Source organism: Bombina bombina, chromosome 7 (genome assembly GCF_027579735.1).
Source record: "Bombina bombina isolate aBomBom1 chromosome 7, aBomBom1.pri, whole genome shotgun sequence".
Taxonomy (NCBI): Eukaryota; Metazoa; Chordata; class Amphibia; order Anura; family Bombinatoridae; genus Bombina; species Bombina bombina.
The window spans coordinates 503,427,403-503,444,416 of NC_069505.1; the positions used below are offsets into that span (position 1 = coordinate 503,427,403).

The 17,014-nt window shown below is 38.3% G+C and overlaps 1 protein-coding gene across 2 annotated transcripts in view; it reads left to right on the forward strand.

The window, feature by feature from the left end:
• Nucleotides 1-5,736, forward strand: part of LOC128666892 (cytochrome P450 2A5) — a 31,093-nt gene extending 25,357 nt beyond the window's left edge. For both annotated transcript variants that reach the window (XM_053721702.1, XM_053721703.1), the window contains 4 exons: nt 1,594-1,735; nt 2,996-3,183; nt 5,098-5,239; nt 5,325-5,736. In XM_053721702.1, coding sequence (XP_053577677.1) covers nt 1,594-1,735; nt 2,996-3,183; nt 5,098-5,239; nt 5,325-5,512 — 660 coding nt within the window. In that variant the 3' untranslated portion in view covers nt 5,513-5,736. The remainder of the gene's footprint in view (nt 1-1,593; nt 1,736-2,995; nt 3,184-5,097; nt 5,240-5,324) is intronic.
• Nucleotides 5,737-17,014: the final 11,278 nt, after the last annotated feature.

Consider the following 17,014-nt stretch of genomic DNA (forward strand, 5'->3'; position numbering starts at 1 on the left):
GAAATAGTGCTGCCATCTAGTGGTCTTGCTAATGTATAACATTAGTACTACATGACAGGAAATAGTGCTGCCATCTAGTGCTCTTGCTAATGTATAACATTAGTACTACATGACAGGAAATAGTGCTGCCATCTAGTGCTCTTGCTAATGTATAACATTAGTACTACATGACAGGAAATAGTGCTGCCATCTAGTGCTCTAGCTAATGTATAACATTTGTTGCAAAACTGCTGCCATATAATGCTTCAGAAACGTGCACACTCCTGAGCTTACCATAATGCTCTTCAACAAAGGATAACAAGAAACAAAGAACATTTGATAACAGGAAAAAATAAAAAGGAAAAAAGGAACCCCTGCCATCCTAAAATCATGAGAACTTCATGACACTGACCTTTTAATTTCCTTCCAAGTGGGGACATTTTACCCCTTCTTCCATCCCTTTATCCAAGCTATTCCTTTAAAGCAGATGGGAAAGGCTTCAAATTCACTATTTAAAAACAATTTATCAATATCCTTTTCATGTGACCGATTCCAGTGTCAGCCCATACATCTCTAAGCTTTATTTCTGTCCTTGGCCAATCCTGACCCTATTAAAATAATAATAATATATCTTTTTGTGCTGCTGCTGGCCCATAACAGTAGCACTAGCGACTAACATTATTAAAGCTGTACCTCTGCTGCCCCCGAAAATTTTCCAACAACAGATGAATGGATTTTTGTTTACAAGTAAATTCTGAATGACTCCTTAAAGGGCCATTAAACACAGTACAGTAGCATAATCATTAAATATATAGCAACCATACAGGGCTGGCTCAAGATATTGTGCTGCTGTGGTCAGAGAATGCAGTGACACCTCAAGTATTAAAATTACTAATTAGCATATCAACCTACTAGCCTGGCCACTGACCTTACTAAGCCTGCCTACCTGCATAAAACAATGCTTATGCACAATTGCGCAAGTGGGAAGGAAGTTACCCCTGATAGGTTCTGTGTTTTTGTGGATTATGAGGTTATGCGGACAGGACCGGTCTCGATCTGACAGTGACTGACTCAGTCACTGAAGTGCTGCCCCTTGTTAAGTGCTGCCTGGGTCCATTGGACCCACTTGGTCCCATGGTTGAGCTGGCCCTGCAACCATACAATGCAAAAGCCCTTAGTTTGAATTTCAAATAAGTAGTAGATTTATTTCTGACAAATTAGAAAGCTAGTTATTTATTCCCTCCCACTGCATCATGTGACAGCCATCAGCCAATCACAAAATGCATATATGTGCTCTGTGTTCTGTGTATCTTGCACATGCTCAGTAGGTGATGGTGCCTCAGAAATTGTGCATCTAAAAATATTGTGCATATTTAAGTAATGGAAGTAAAATGAAAAGCTGTTTAAAATTGTGCGCTCTGTCTGAATTATGAAAGTTTAATTTTGACTTGAGTGTCCCTTTAAAGAACATTGTACAAAACAAAAGAATTTTGTGATTGGCGCAAAGCATTTCTTTTTTGTCTGTGCATATCTTTATTAATCAGGTTTCTGCCAACAACATGATTTGATCTATGCTATGTCTATTCCTTTGCTCACTTGGCTATGTCTTTCCAGGAAAAGGATAATCCAAACTCTGAATTCACCTGGAGAAACTTAGTGCTGTCGCTTAACAACTTATTTTTTGCTGGTGGAGAAACTGTGGCTACGACTTTAAAACATGGGTTTCTCTTGCTCCTCAAATATCCTGACATACAAGGTACTGTATATCTGTAACAAATATTTCTGCAATTAAAGGGATAGGAAACACCAACATTTTATAATTATAAACACATTTTCAAGTGACTTCTATTATCCAATTTGCTTCATTCTCTTGTTATCCTTTGTGGAAACAGCAGCATTGCACTACTGGCAGTTAGCTGAACATATCTAGTTAGCCAATCACAAGAGACAAATGTGTGCAGGCACCAATTAGCAGCAGCTCCCACTAGTGTAGGATATATGGGTATTCTTTTCCAACAAGGGATACCAAGAGAACAAAGCACACTTGAAAATATAAGTGAATTTAAAAGTGTCTTAAAATGACATGCTCAAATAAAGATACCTAGAGAATGAAGAAAATTTGATAATAGGAGTAAATTAGAAAGTTGCTTAAAATTGCATGCTCTATCTGAATTACGAAAGAAAACATTTAGGTTCAGTGTCCCTTTAACCCTGACATGACCTCCCTCCTCATTGTAGTAAACTCTAATGGCTGACCCAAACCCCACTGCAATGGGAAACACAGTCATAAATAAATTTTAGCTGTACTATTAAACATCCTTACAAAGTATTAAAACAACATTTTTTTTGTTTTTCATCATAAGCTTTAAAGGGACAGTCTACAGCAGAATTTGTATTGTTTAAAAAGATAGATAATTCCTTTATTACCCATTCCCTAGTTTTGCATAACTAACACAGTTATATAAATATACTTTTTACCTCTGTGATTATCTTGTATCTAAGCCTCTGAATCCTGCCCCCTTATTTCAGTTCTTTTGACAGACATTAAGTTTAGCCAATCGGAGCTGGCTCACTGAAACTCCACGTGCGTGAGCACAGTGTTATCTATATGACTCACATGAACTAACACCCTCTAGTGGTGAAAAACTGTCAAAATGCCCTGAGAGAAGAGGCGGCCTTCAAGTGCTTAGAAATTAGCATATGAACCTACTAGGTTTAGCTTTCAACTAAGAATACCAAGAGAACAAAGCAAAATTGGTTATAAAAGTAAATTGAAAAATTGTTTAAAATTACATTCTCTATCTGAATCATGAGAGTTTATTTTGGACTAGACTGTCCCTTTAATGAACAGTTCTGATCTAAAATTCTGGAATATGGAGTTTGGTTTATAGGTTAAATATTTGTTTTGTAAAAATGTACTTGCAATGGTAGACATCTGCAGAACTAGACACGACATTAATTCACTATTCTCTAATTCTGCAAACTGTATAATCTAATGTGTGTGTACTGTAAACAGCAAAAGTGTGCAAGGAAATAGACTCTGTGATTGGGCAGAACCGTGTCCCGAATATTGAAGACCGGAATAAGATGCCTTACACAGAAGCAGTAATCCATGAGATACAGAGGTTCAGTAATGTTATCCCAATGAACGCCCCACACTCTGCTACAAAGGATACTGTTTTTAGAGGATACACTATTCCCAAGGTAATTACGGAGTGAGGAGATTTGTGGCAGAGAAAGGATGGAGACAGGTTATTTGAAAAAAGTGAGTAGAGAGGAAATTGAGAGAGAGAGTAGACAGACATGCATTTAAGTGGACGGAGTGAAGAGAAGGATAAGAGAGAGAAAGATAAAGAAGGTTTAGAAAGAGAAAAAAGGTAGAGAGAAGGTATTATAGAGAAAACAATTGAGTGAGATTTGTGGCAAAGGATGGAAAAAAGTAAGTAGAGAGGAAATTGAGAGAGTAGACAGACATGAATTTCAGTGGACGGAGAGAAGAGAAGGATAAGAGAGAGAAAGATAAAGAAGGTTTAGAAAAAAAAAAAAAGGTAGAGAGAAGGTATTAGAGAAAACAATTGAGTGAGATTTGTGGCAAAGGATGGAAAAAAGTAAGTAGAGAGGAAATTGAGAGAGTAGACAGACATGAATTTCAGTGGACGGAGAGAAGAGAAGGATAAGAGAGAGAAAGATAAAGAAGGTTTAGAAAGAAAAAAAAGGTAGAGAGAAGGTATTATAGAGAAAAGAATTGAGTGAGGAGATTTGTGGCAAAGGATGGAGATGGGTTATATGAAAAAAGTGAGTAGAGAGGAAATTGAGAGAGTAGACAGACATGAATTTAAGTGGACGGAGAGAAGAGAAGGATAAGAGAGGGAAAGCTAAATAAGGATCTGAAAGAAAAAAGGTAGAGAGATGATATTATAGAGAAAACAATAGAGTGAGGAGATTTGTGGCAAAGGATGGAGACTGGTTATATGAAAAAATTGAGTAGAGAGGAAATTGAGAGAGTAGACAGACATGAATTTAAGTGGACAGAGAGAAGAGAAGGATAAGAGAGGGAAAGCTAAATAAGGATCTGAAAGAAAAAAGGTAGAGAAATGATATTAGAGAGAAAACAATTGACAGGAGAGAAAAAGGAGATTGTAGAAAAGAAAGGAAGTAGAGGTGAGTTTTGAAAGAAGAAGGGGAGAGGTTGGCATTGGAGGGAAAGAAGAGGAAGGGAGGTTTGGAAGAGGAAGGAGGAATTGAGATGTGTGATTAAAAAAAGAAACTAGAGGGGATATGAGAGAAAAAGGAGGGAACGGTGGGCATGAGAAAGAGAAAAAGGATCTAAAGGGGAGAAAAAGTAGAAAAATCAATGGAGATTGGGATGTGAGAAAAAAAAGTGGAGAGAGATGGTGACATGGGAGGGAAAGAAAGATGTGGTGAGAAAGGAAAACATGAAATATGTGGGGGGAAACGTAGATGATGTGATGTGGGGAGAGAGGAAGTAATGAGGGGCATTAGAAAAAAAAGGAGAGCAGGATCTGAGAGGGAGAATGGAGGGAAGTATTGAGAGTGAAATTTAAAAAAGGAGGGACAGGGGAGAAAGAAGAGAGTGGGGGATTGGAGAGAGAGACAATAAGGAAGGAGGAGTTCAGAAAGAGAAAATAATAATTAAAAAAAGCTTAAATGGACTGCAAAATCTAAATTAATCTTTAATTATTCAAAAAGAACATTCAATTTTAAACCATATTTACTTCTATTATCACATTTGCTTCTTTATATCCTTTATTAAAGTGCAAACCTAAAAGCAGCAGATCACGGGGAGCTAGCTGAATTCATCATGTGAGCCAATCACAAGAAGCATATATGTGCAGTTACCAACTAGCTCTCACTGCTGCACCTGAGCCTACCTAGATATGCATTTCAACAAAGGATACCAAGAGAACAAAGCAAACTTTATAATAGAAGTAAATTAGATTTTTTTTAACTGCATGCTCTATCTGAATCATGGAAGCACAATTTTGACTTTACTGTCCTATTCAAAACCAATAGAAAACAGGTATAGAAAGACATAATTGTTCACCTAATACATTACATGAATAAAATACAATTTTTTATATCTGCCTAATTGTTTAGGGCACTGATGTCTGTGCTCTCCTGACTTCTGTCCTGGGTGACCCAACGCATTTCGCTACACCACACAAATTTAACCCTAGCCACTTCTTAGACAAAGACGGTTGTTTCAAGAGAAATGAAGCCTTCATGCCATTTTCCATAGGTAAAACCTATACTTACCAATATAACACAACTCTTCGATATGAACAATTTTTTTTTTTTTACAAAATGTTTCTTTTTTTTCACAGGGAAGAGGGCTTGCATTGGAGAAGGTCTGGCTCGAACTGAGCTATTTCTCTTCCTCACAAATATCCTACAGAACTTTATCCTCACTTCACAGACAGAATTCACAGAAGCTGATATTGCCCCAAGAAATACAGGGTTTGCAAATGTCCCCATATCTTATCAGATGTCATTTGTGTCACATAAGTTGTAACATCTAAAATAGTTAGCTGCCCAACTAATTTAAATTGCATGCCACCTATTTACCTTCCCCATAATGCCCTGTAACCAATATTTCAGCACCACAGAAAATGGCTAAAATTACGGTATAGCAAACCTATGTTTATTTCCTAGTAGTATAATTATTTTAAATATATTTTCTATTTCAATATTTTTTGGGTTTTGTTTCTACAACTTATTAAAAATGATATTTGTTTATGTTTCTGTTCTTTGATATTAGAACACATGTAACAAAACTGGTCTAGGGCAGGATTACAAGTGGAGCACTAATTAACGCTCCCACTTGAGCATTAACTGCGCTAGAAGATGGGTTGCATTTACATTTATTATGAGTTGCAAGTAAACTGTTTTTGATTGAGCGCTTACCTGACGAGCGCAAAAAGCCAAATTTAGAATATCACGTACACGTTTACGTAATCCCCCATAGAAGTCTATAGAGAAAAAAAGTGAGAAAAAAAACAACCTACTCACGCACAAACTCGATCGCATATTCTCATGTTAGCTAACCCAACATGAAAATATGAATATTTCAAATTCCAATGTTCTTCACATTCAAAGATATCTTCTATGAAATTCATAAATACATATTTCTATACATATACATGATGTTTTTTGGTACTATATATTTAACTGGGAACAAGTCAAGGGTTCACAGACTTATGTAATCACCCTAGACATATACAAAACATGGAAGGGGCCGGCACTCTCAGACTGGACTAAGTGCACATCTCATGACCCTGCAACATGCTCAGCACTGGGTGCTCGATAGCAATCTCAGGAAGCTATGCTGTCCCGAGAGTCCCAGGCAGTTAACCCCAGACAAGTCTGGGTGCAAGGCCCACAGGGAAAATTACAAAATAAATTAATACAACACACAGAGAAAGTCCAGCACTCACTTGCAAGCTCTCAGCTAAGATTAAAAGCAAAACTGGAAGAGTTAGTCACCGCATCTGGCTGAATGCCCAGATACCACGTCATGATCTCTTCCAAAACCTGGGTCCCTAATACAGCCATACAATGCAAGCTCTCAATCAAACAAACTGGGAACAGGTCAAGGGTTTTGGGGGAGGACCTTGCCTGAGACTATGTGGACAGCACAGCTTCCTGAGAATGCTATTTAGCACCCAGGGCTGAGCATGTTGCAGGGTCATAGAATCTGTAGCCAATCCAGTCTGAGAGTGCAGGTCCCTTCCGTGTTTTGTATATATATATATATATATATATATATATATATATATATATATATATATATATATATATATATATATATATATATATATATACCCCTTATTGTTTTCCCATGTATAGGAAAAGTTGGACATATTTTCTTATGGAAACATTAGTGTGTATTTACATGTAAAAATAAATGCAATCACATATTTACAGAATTCCAACTAGACCTATGCCTAGGGCAGTAATATATAATACTTATATTAATAAAGTGGAAAAATATACTTATAATAAAAAATATAATTTGCTTATAGTTAAAAAAATGTGTACTATGAGGGGCGGAGCTAACAGCCATTGCAGAAAGACGTGTCTAGCTAAAGCTCTGTGAACAATTTGCTTAAAAACTAAGATATTTGCCTTAATATCACCGATTCTTTTGTCTAAATCAGCTGGTTAATCGATATCAACACTTGCGGTGACTTTATTGGACACTTTAAAGGCACGATAACCCTTTATGAAACAACCCGCACCCCACAAGGTCTCTGGGACCGGACACAGCCACTGGAGGGTCGGAGCTCCACTCCGTCAGTGCATTTGGTGGACAGTAAATCGGCTCATCGACCACTACTGCACATCACAGAACTCCAGTCACAAAGACCCTGCCCAAGCCATCAAAGAGTAGAGGTTAACTAAAGGAGGCAACGGACTGTGAAATTACATATTAGAATTATCGTTGAGCAGAGCAGGTGAGGAGCTCATCTATACTTGAGGGTTAGCGACTGAGACTACAGTCTCTTCAGAATCAGAGCAAAATTCGAACCTAATATTAATTATAAAGTCACAGTGAAAGCACAACAACCCTAGGGAACAAGGCGGCAAAGATGCCATATTTCTTATAAAACCTGATATGTGTACAACTTTATCACAGAAGGTGAAGCAGTTATATAACACTGAAAATTGAAGGCAGGACACTGACCCTATAATCACATATATCTGAAGGCTAAATTATAGAGTATATTAATAATAAAAAATAAAAAATATAACCAAATAAAATACTCATAACAGGAATGTAGGAGAATATAGTTCCTTTTGTGACCTTGATACAGTCCCCTACATAAAAAAGGAGGTTAGGGGAAATAAACAGGCAGACAAGCGCTGCAGGCCTCGGTCAAACAAGCGCCACCTGACCCTTCACGAATACGCTAGCATCCTGATTACAAAACCTTAAGGTACGCAGATGGGCAGGAGGGTAAGTGGTTCCCTTTCACCCCACCATTTAGGCCCATATATAACACACTGCATAATCCGTATCAACATAGGGCCCTCATTAGTACTATAGTGGCAGAAGGGAAGGGTTCATGCTGGTAGGCCTAGATTAACGCAGACTAAATTTAGCAGCAATAAGACGCAAACAGGTAACGTTTGTGACGGACAGACTCAGTGAAACGGGCTATTTGGTAGTACTATATTCTGTACATAGTGAGTAGGGTTGCACCGATACCATTTTTTTAAGACCAAGTACAAATACCGATACTTGTTTTCAAATACTCGCCGATACCAATTACCGATACATTTTTTTTTAATGTCATGTGACAGTTAACCAAGCAAAATACAGACTAATTATTTAAGATTCCTTCTTTATAATTATGAAGGACTGTAACTTAAAAGACATTATGAAATAATAAAACAGTTTTATTTGTCATAAAGTTCACAGAACATGTTTATAAATACAAATATTACAATAAAATATATTAATAATAACAACAAATAACAAATATAAAATCACAACCAACCAAAAGTGCAATACAGTAAAAAATAGAAAAATAGTAAAAATAGAACAGTGCACTGTTTAATCATGGGGAACAACACTATGGGCTAAATTACATTTGACTGGTAAGTTTTACCAATGCTATGCTAAAGTCTATGGAGTTGGAAATGTGAACAAAGTATTGATAAAGCTTACCAATCAAATGTAATCTAAATCTAGTCCTATAATTGCAGGATGTAACTTAATTTTTGCCATGAGTACTCTTCCTGCAATTATATAAGCTAACCTATGGATGTTCCTCAGAGTACAGTATGTTTTGAACATAATTGTGCAAGATGAGAACTAGCAGTAAAAAAAGGCAATTTAGCAATTAGAATAATTTTTCAAAAGTTGGTGGCAAGTTCTTTTTAAGGAACAGAACGGAAGCCTCTCTGCATGTTCAGCAGAAAGATATTTTTGGACCATTTTATCCAGAGCTGGAAATCTCAGTTTATTAATTGACCAGTACTTCAGGGGTTTGTCTGAATGAGGTACAGTGATCTCTCCTACAATAATACAAATAACAGCAATTTGTATTGGCAGAACAGTAGTAAACAATTTTTAGTTTAGTCTCCAATTCAGCTTAAAATGAAATGGGAAAATGCAGTTTGAAAAAACGCCACAAGATAGCATATGGGTAGGAAGTGGAGGTATCGGTATAAGTATCGGTGCATTTGCACGAGTACAAGTACTCATGCAAATACTTGGTATCGGTACCGATACTGATACTAGTATCGGTATCAGTGCAACCCTAATAGTGAGCCACATAACCAACTAACTTGGAAAAGCACTTCTTCTCCTTCATTACCCACCTGACTGGTGCAGGTGGGTCATACCCTCAGTTCCTTTTTTCCATGAGGTCAAAGGGAGACACTCACCCCAGAGAGAAGTGCATTGCTCTCAACACCACTGGTAGCTACACAAATACTGCTGAGAGCTTGGAGAGCCTCAACAGCTGCAGGTATTAAGGCCACATCCATCTAATCACTAGCTCATAACATTGGAAAAAGAGATAGAACCCTTACATTGAACCCTCTATCAATCAGAACTCAACTGAATTAAAATTCTGATATGCGCTTAGGTCCTCACTGTTAGTATTATGAGCATCTCACATGAACGGTACTTAGGCGCTTCACGCTCTGTGACACCTTTTTGAATAGAAAAGGCCGGCCTGTGTCCATGGTGTCTTTAAATTTACCTCAAGCGTGGTGATCTCCACATCAGCAGAGACATAAAACACGAGCAAGCAACTTATGATTAGATATATGACAGAGCTACCCCTTTTTGAAAGTTGCTGAGGAATATGATCCTCTTTATAATTTTCTTTATATGAGATCTTTGGTGACTACCCCACAAATGAATCATTTGGAATCTACCCCAAAGCCTCACCATATATTACCGCACAGTTCTTGTCCCATAATTTAAGCACCGGCAATTACTGACATAATGTCTGGTTATTTACCTGCTCCACTGTCTAAGCTAGGTCAGGTGATTTGGCTATCAGGTTTAGTTTAGGGAATTTTATTTTACTGTCTTATTATGTGTTGTGTGGCCTGTTGTGGTGTGTGTTATTAATATTAAAAACTAGGAAGCGCATGGGTCGGTGTAAATAGGAAAAAAAAAAAAAAAGGTGGTTCTATGTATGCTAAAATGTTAATTCGCTATAATTTTGTTACAATATATTAGCCTTGATAACTGTTAGATTCAAAGCTTGCTGTGTAAGATCCACAATGTTTGCTGCTTCTATGTGAATAACTACTCCATTCAGAGGGGAACTTGACACTTGCTATGTTCTGTTGACTTGTCTGTTTGTTCTATGTTTTGTTTTGTGTTAGTTTGAAAAATGAGGACCAGTAGGAGGATCCACATTATTAATTCAAGAATAGACTCATCCTGAAAGCTGTATGGAAACAGATGTGCTTTATTATTTTTATGTATCAATCAATGTTCATCTTACTTCTACATGTTTATAACTCCTCGCTTAGTCCCCCATACTACATGAAGGTAGGAAACCCTCGTTAACACCACACCTGTAATTGTCTGGCCAAGTTTCCTACGTCACATCCTGGAGTAAATGTAGTATTAACAGTGGCGTCACTAGGGGGTGCGGGGGGTGCGGGCCGCACCAGGGTGACATCCTCCAGGGGGTGACACCACCAAAAAAAAAAAATTTTTTTTTTTTTTTTTTACATTTTATTGAAATTCAAAGAAATACAATGCAGAGATGCATAGATATTTTTATTAGAGGGGCCAGCATTTGTGAACATTAGTGGGACTGGGGAAGTTGTAGACACACAATACGCTAGCATCCTGATTACAAAACCTTAAGGTACGCAGATGGGCAGGAGGGTAAGTGGTTCCCTTTCACCCCACCATTTAGGCCCATATATAACACACTGCATAATCCGTATCAACATAGGGCCCTCATTAGTACTATAGCGGCAGAAGGGAAGGGTTCATGCTGGTAGGCCTAGATTAACGCAGACTAAATTTAGCAGCAATAAGACGCAAACAGGTAACGTTTGTGACGGACAGACTCAGTGAAACGGGCTATTTGGTAGTACTATATTCTGTACATAGTGAGCCACATAACCAACTAACTTGGGAAAGCACTTCTTCTCCTTCATTACCCACCTGACTGGTGCAGGTGGGTCATACCCTCAGTTCCTTTTTTCCATGAGGTCAAAGGGAGACACTCACCCCCAGAGAGAAGTGCATTGCTCTCAACACCACTGGTAGCTACACAAATACTGCTGAGAGCTTGGAGAGCCTCAACAGCTGCAGGTATTAAGGCCACATCCATCTAATCACTAGCTCATAACATTGGAAAAAGAGATAGAACCCTTACATTGAACCCTCTATCAATCAGAACTCAACTGAATTAAAATTCTGATATGCGCTTAGGTCCTCACTGTTAGTATTATGAGCATCTCACATGAACGGTACTTAGGCGCTTCACGCTCTGTGACACCTTTTTGAATAGAAACGGCCGGCCTGTGTCCATGGTGTCTTTAAATTTACCTCAAGCGTGGTGATCTCCACATCAGCAGAGACATAAAACACGAGCAAGCAACTTATGATTAGATATATGACAGAGCTACCCCTTTTTGAAAGTTGCTGAGGAATATGATCCTCTTTATAATTTTCTTTATATGAGATATTTGGTGACTACCCCACAAATGAATCATTTGGAATCTACCCCAAAGCCTCACCATATATTACCGCACAGTTCTTGTCCCATAATTTAAGCACCGGCAATTACTGACATAATGTCTGGTTATTTACCTGCTCCACTGTCTAAGCTAGGTCAGGTGATTTGGCAATCAGGTTTAGTTTAGGGAATTTTATTTTACTGTCTTATTATGTGTTGTGTGGCCTGTTGTGGTGTGTGTTATTAATATTAAAAACTAGGAAGCGCATGGGTCGGTGTAAATAGGAAAAAAAAAAAAAAAAAGGTGGTTCTATGTATGCTAAAATGTTAATTCGCTATAATTTTGTTACAATATATTAGCCTTGATAACTGTTAGATTCAAAGCTTGCTGTGTAAGATCCACAATGTTTGCTGCTTCTATGTGAATAACTACTCCATTCAGAGGGGAACTTGACACTTGCTATGTTCTGTTGACTTGTCTGTTTGTTCTATGTTTTGTTTTGTGTTAGTTTGAAAAATGAGGACCAGTAGGAGGATCCACATTATTAATTCAAGAATAGACTCATCCTGAAAGCTGTATGGAAACAGATGTGCTTTATTATTTTTATGTATCAATCAATGTTCATCTTACTTCTACATGTTTATAACTCCTCGCTTAGTCCCCCATACTACATGAAGGTAGGAAACCCTTGTTAACACCACACCTGTAATTGTCTGGCCAAGTTTCCTACGTCACATCCTGGAGTAAATGTAGTATTACAGTGGCGTCACTAGGGGGGTGCGGGGGGTGCGGGCCGCACCAGGGTGACACCCTCTAGGGGGTGACACCACCAAAAAAAAAAAAAAATTTTTTTTTTTTTTTTTTTTTACATTTTATTGAAATTCAAAGAAATACAATGCAGAGATGCATAGATATTTTTATTAGAGGGGCCAGCATTTGTGAACATTAGTGGGACTGGGGAAGTTGTAGACACACAATACGCTAGCATCCTGATTACAAAACCTTAAGGTACGCAGATGGGCAGGAGGGTAAGTGGTTCCCTTTCACCCCACCATTTAGGCCCATATATAACACACTGCATAATCCGTATCAACATAGGGCCCTCATTAGTACTATAGCGGCAGAAGGGAAGGGTTCATGCTGGTAGGCCTAGATTAACGCAGACTAAATTTAGCAGCAATAAGACGCAAACAGGTAACGTTTGTGACGGACAGACTCAGTGAAACGGGCTATTTGGTAGTACTATATTCTGTACATAGTGAGCCACATAACCAACTAACTTGGGAAAGCACTTCTTCTCCTTCATTACCCACCTGACTGGTGCAGGTGGGTCATACCCTCAGTTCCTTTTTTCCATGAGGTCAAAGGGAGACACTCACCCCCAGAGAGAAGTGCATTGCTCTCAACACCACTGGTAGCTACACAAATACTGCTGAGAGCTTGGAGAGCCTCAACAGCTGCAGGTATTAAGGCCACATCCATCTAATCACTAGCTCATAACATTGGAAAAAGAGATAGAACCCTTACATTGAACCCTCTATCAATCAGAACTCAACTGAATTAAAATTCTGATATGCGCTTAGGTCCTCACTGTTAGTATTATGAGCATCTCACACGAACGGTACTTAGGCGCTTCACGCTCTGTGACACCTTTTTGAATAGAAACGGCCGGCCTGTGTCCATGGTGTCTTTAAATTTACCTCAAGCGTGGTGATCTCCACATCAGCAGAGACATAAAACACGAGCAAGCAACTTATGATTAGATATATGACAGAGATACCCCTTTTTGAAAGTTGCTGAGGAATATGATCCTCTTTATAATTTTCTTTATATGAGATCTTTGGTGACTACCCCACAAATGAATCATTTGGAATCTACCCCAAAGCCTCACCATATATTACCGCACAGTTCTTGTCCCATAATTTAAGTACCGGCAATTACTGACATAATGTCTGGTTATTTACCTGCTCCACTGTCTAAGCTAGGTCAGGTGATTTGGCTATCAGGTTTAGTTTAGGGAATTTTATTTTACTGTCTTATTATGTGTTGTGTGGCCTGTTGTGGTGTGTGTTATTAATATTAAAAACTAGGAAGCGCATGGGTCGGTGTAAATAGGAAAAAAAAAAAAAAAAAGGTGGTACTATGTATGCTAAAATGTTAATTCGCTATAATTTTGTTACAATATATTAGCCTTGATAACTGTTAGATTCAAAGCTTGCTGTGTAAGATCCACAATGTTTGCTGCTTCTATGTGAATAACTACTCCATTCAGAGGGGAACTTGACACTTGCTATGTTCTGTTGACTTGTCTGTTTGTTCTATGTTTTGTTTTGTGTTAGTTTGAAAAATGAGGACCAGTAGGAGGATCCACATTATTAATTCAAGAATAGACTCATCCTGAAAGCTGTATGGAAACAGATGTGCTTTATTATTTTTATGTATCAATCAATGTTCATCTTACTTCTACATGTTTATAACTCCTCGCTTAGTCCCCCATACTACATGAAGGTAGGAAACCCTCGTTAACACCACACCTGTAATTGTCTGGCCAAGTTTCCTACGTCACATCCTGGAGTAAATGTAGTATTAACAGTGGCGTCACTAGGGGGGTGCGGGGGGTGCGGGCCGCACCAGGGTGACACCCTCCAGGGGGTGACACCACCAAAAAAAAAAAAAATGCAGAGATGCATAGATGCATAGATATTTTTATTAGAGGGGCCAGCATTTGTGAACATTAGTGGGACTGGGGAAGTTGTAGACACACAATTTCACTATGAATGTTGTGGGCATGCCGTGGGGCTTGCAAAGTTGTGCTGCTAGCCTAAACCTGCCTGCCTATCTGTGCTCACTGCTCAGTGACGTGTGGAGCAGTGGAGTCACTCACTGCTGTGCTGTCTCTCTAAACAGGAACTGGGAAATCATGAGGGGGATGCTTGGCACCTGACTTGTGTGTGTGTCTGAGTGCTTTTGTGTGTGTGTCTGAGTCTTTCTGTGTCTGTGCCTGAGTGTTTTTGTGTGTGTGTGTGTGTGTGTGTGTCTGAGTGCTTTTGTGTGTGTGTGTCTGAGTGTTTCTGTGTGTGTGCCTGAGTGTTTTTGTGTGTGTGTGTCTAAGTGTTTGTGTGTGTGCCTGAGTGTTTTTGTGTGTGTGTGTGTCTAAGTGTTTGTGTGTGTGCCTGAGTGTTTTTGTGTGTGTGTGTGTGTGTGTGTCAGAGTGTTTTGTGTGTGTCTGAGTATGTTTCAAAGTGTGTCTGAGTGTATCAGAGTGTTTGTATGTGTGTGTGCCTGTGTTTTTGTGTGTGTCTGCTTTCTGGGGGGGGGGGTGACACCATAAGTTACCGCACCGGGTGACACCAACCCTAGTGACGCCACTGAGTATTAATATTTATCTGAAAGTATATGATGTAGGTAATCCCAAATAGTTTTAGTGTTTAGTTTTGGTTTTGTTTAGTTTTGTTGATAATATAAAAATTTAGAGGCATGGGCGCAACACAAGAAGATGATTGAACAAGCCCTATGTACCTCTCAATGCATAATTTTCTTCTAACTTTTTCAGAAATATTCTAATATATTGTTGCTTAGAATCTAGCACTTAAGTTGTAACTCTGATTGTAACTTATGCTTTGTAACTTTACCCTGAGTGTATGTGTATATATTCTCCTGCTCCTATGTCTCTTTAATAAAAAGAATTTAAAAAAAAAAAAAATCTGATATGCTTCAATATTTAGCTAAGGAGTGATCTTCTCAGCAAGTGAAATCAACATCTCCTATCCTCCTTTTTGCTTGAGGTAACAACAAATGCAGCAACTGAGAGACCGAAGTAGGAGTCTATCTGAGAAGAAAAGTGATATAATCATGCTCATTGGCCCTGCACCTCAGCTAAACATCTAACATAATTTAAACATGATGTCTTAGAACTCATAAAGGTCGTCAACCCTTGATCGTTTTCAAACCTTGACACGGGATATTACTATAATTATCGCAAATTATAAAAGAGAACATTCCAGTTCTGGCATCTGACATAGCTCATTTAGGCCTATTCTTGCTACATCATTATGAAGAGTAGGACACAAACCATGAAAGACTGTCTAACAAAATAACAACATAAAAAACACAAAGGTGAAAGTCAAACTCCTTCGACAATGAGTGAAGACTCAAAAGAAGCTATGGCGGAAATTACATCTTCAGATATAGGCCCCAATCTTAACCAGGATTTATTACTCCAAATTAAAAGCTCTTTTTCAAGAGGAATTTCGCTCAGCTTTGAACGAGCTTAAGCATGATATACAGGATATTGGAACCTCAGAATTGGAAAGCAAAGTTAATGAGAAAACAGAAGCTACATCTACATTGCAGACCTCCATAGAGGAGCAACAAGTACAAATATTAAGACTGGAATCACAACTAGAAGATTTGGAAAATAGATCCCGCAGATCTAACCTAAGAATAACGAACCTTTCAGAATCCTATAAGGATCTACAAATAACTGTTACTGAAGTACTTCAACAGATTATACCTACCATCAAACCTTCAATGTTGTTATTCGACAGAATACACAGAGCCTTATCCAAACCAATCCCTGGAAACCTTGCAAGAGATGTAATATTGAAATTACACTATTATCACATTAAGGAACAGATTTTGCAAGAGGCAAGAAAGCTTCCACAAATAGAATTTGAAGGAACAGTTCTACAGATTTTTGCAGATATTTCACAGATCACACTGAAGAGACGGAGAGAATTAAAACCTATCCTAAACACACTAAATGAAGCCAAGATTCGGTACAGATGGGCTTTTCCATTTAAATTAATGTTTCAGCTAAATAGTACTACACACTCTTGCGTTACCTTGCAAGAAGAACGCTCACTTCTGACTAAGCTTGAAATAACTACACAGAATCTAGAAGCAACGCAGTCCCAGAAAGGCATTAAATAGAACCTGGTCTACAGTACAATCAAGTGGACAGGTTAAGAAGACTAAGCAAAACCTAACAAGTAACGGGAACCAAACCATGAACCAATACACTATCACATGAGATCTAAGTCAGTGTGTACTTGGCAGGCTGGGTGCACCGGCTAATTCACTCAAAATTGAGAGACTGTACTATTAACGAGACACTTATCCTATACTTCATACTTGCTGTAACCACTTAATCTAATGATGTTTATAGTAAATTATTCCATTGATTGCCTGATAATTCCTAATAGGGGAACAGAAAGAGGCACCAACATAGGGTAATATTGATGAGAAAAGCCAATAAAGAACACAATATATCAAGATATCATCAGGTATCAACACGGCATATGTGTTGCTGAGAAACGTGTTGCTGTGCTAGTGTTGTATACAATAA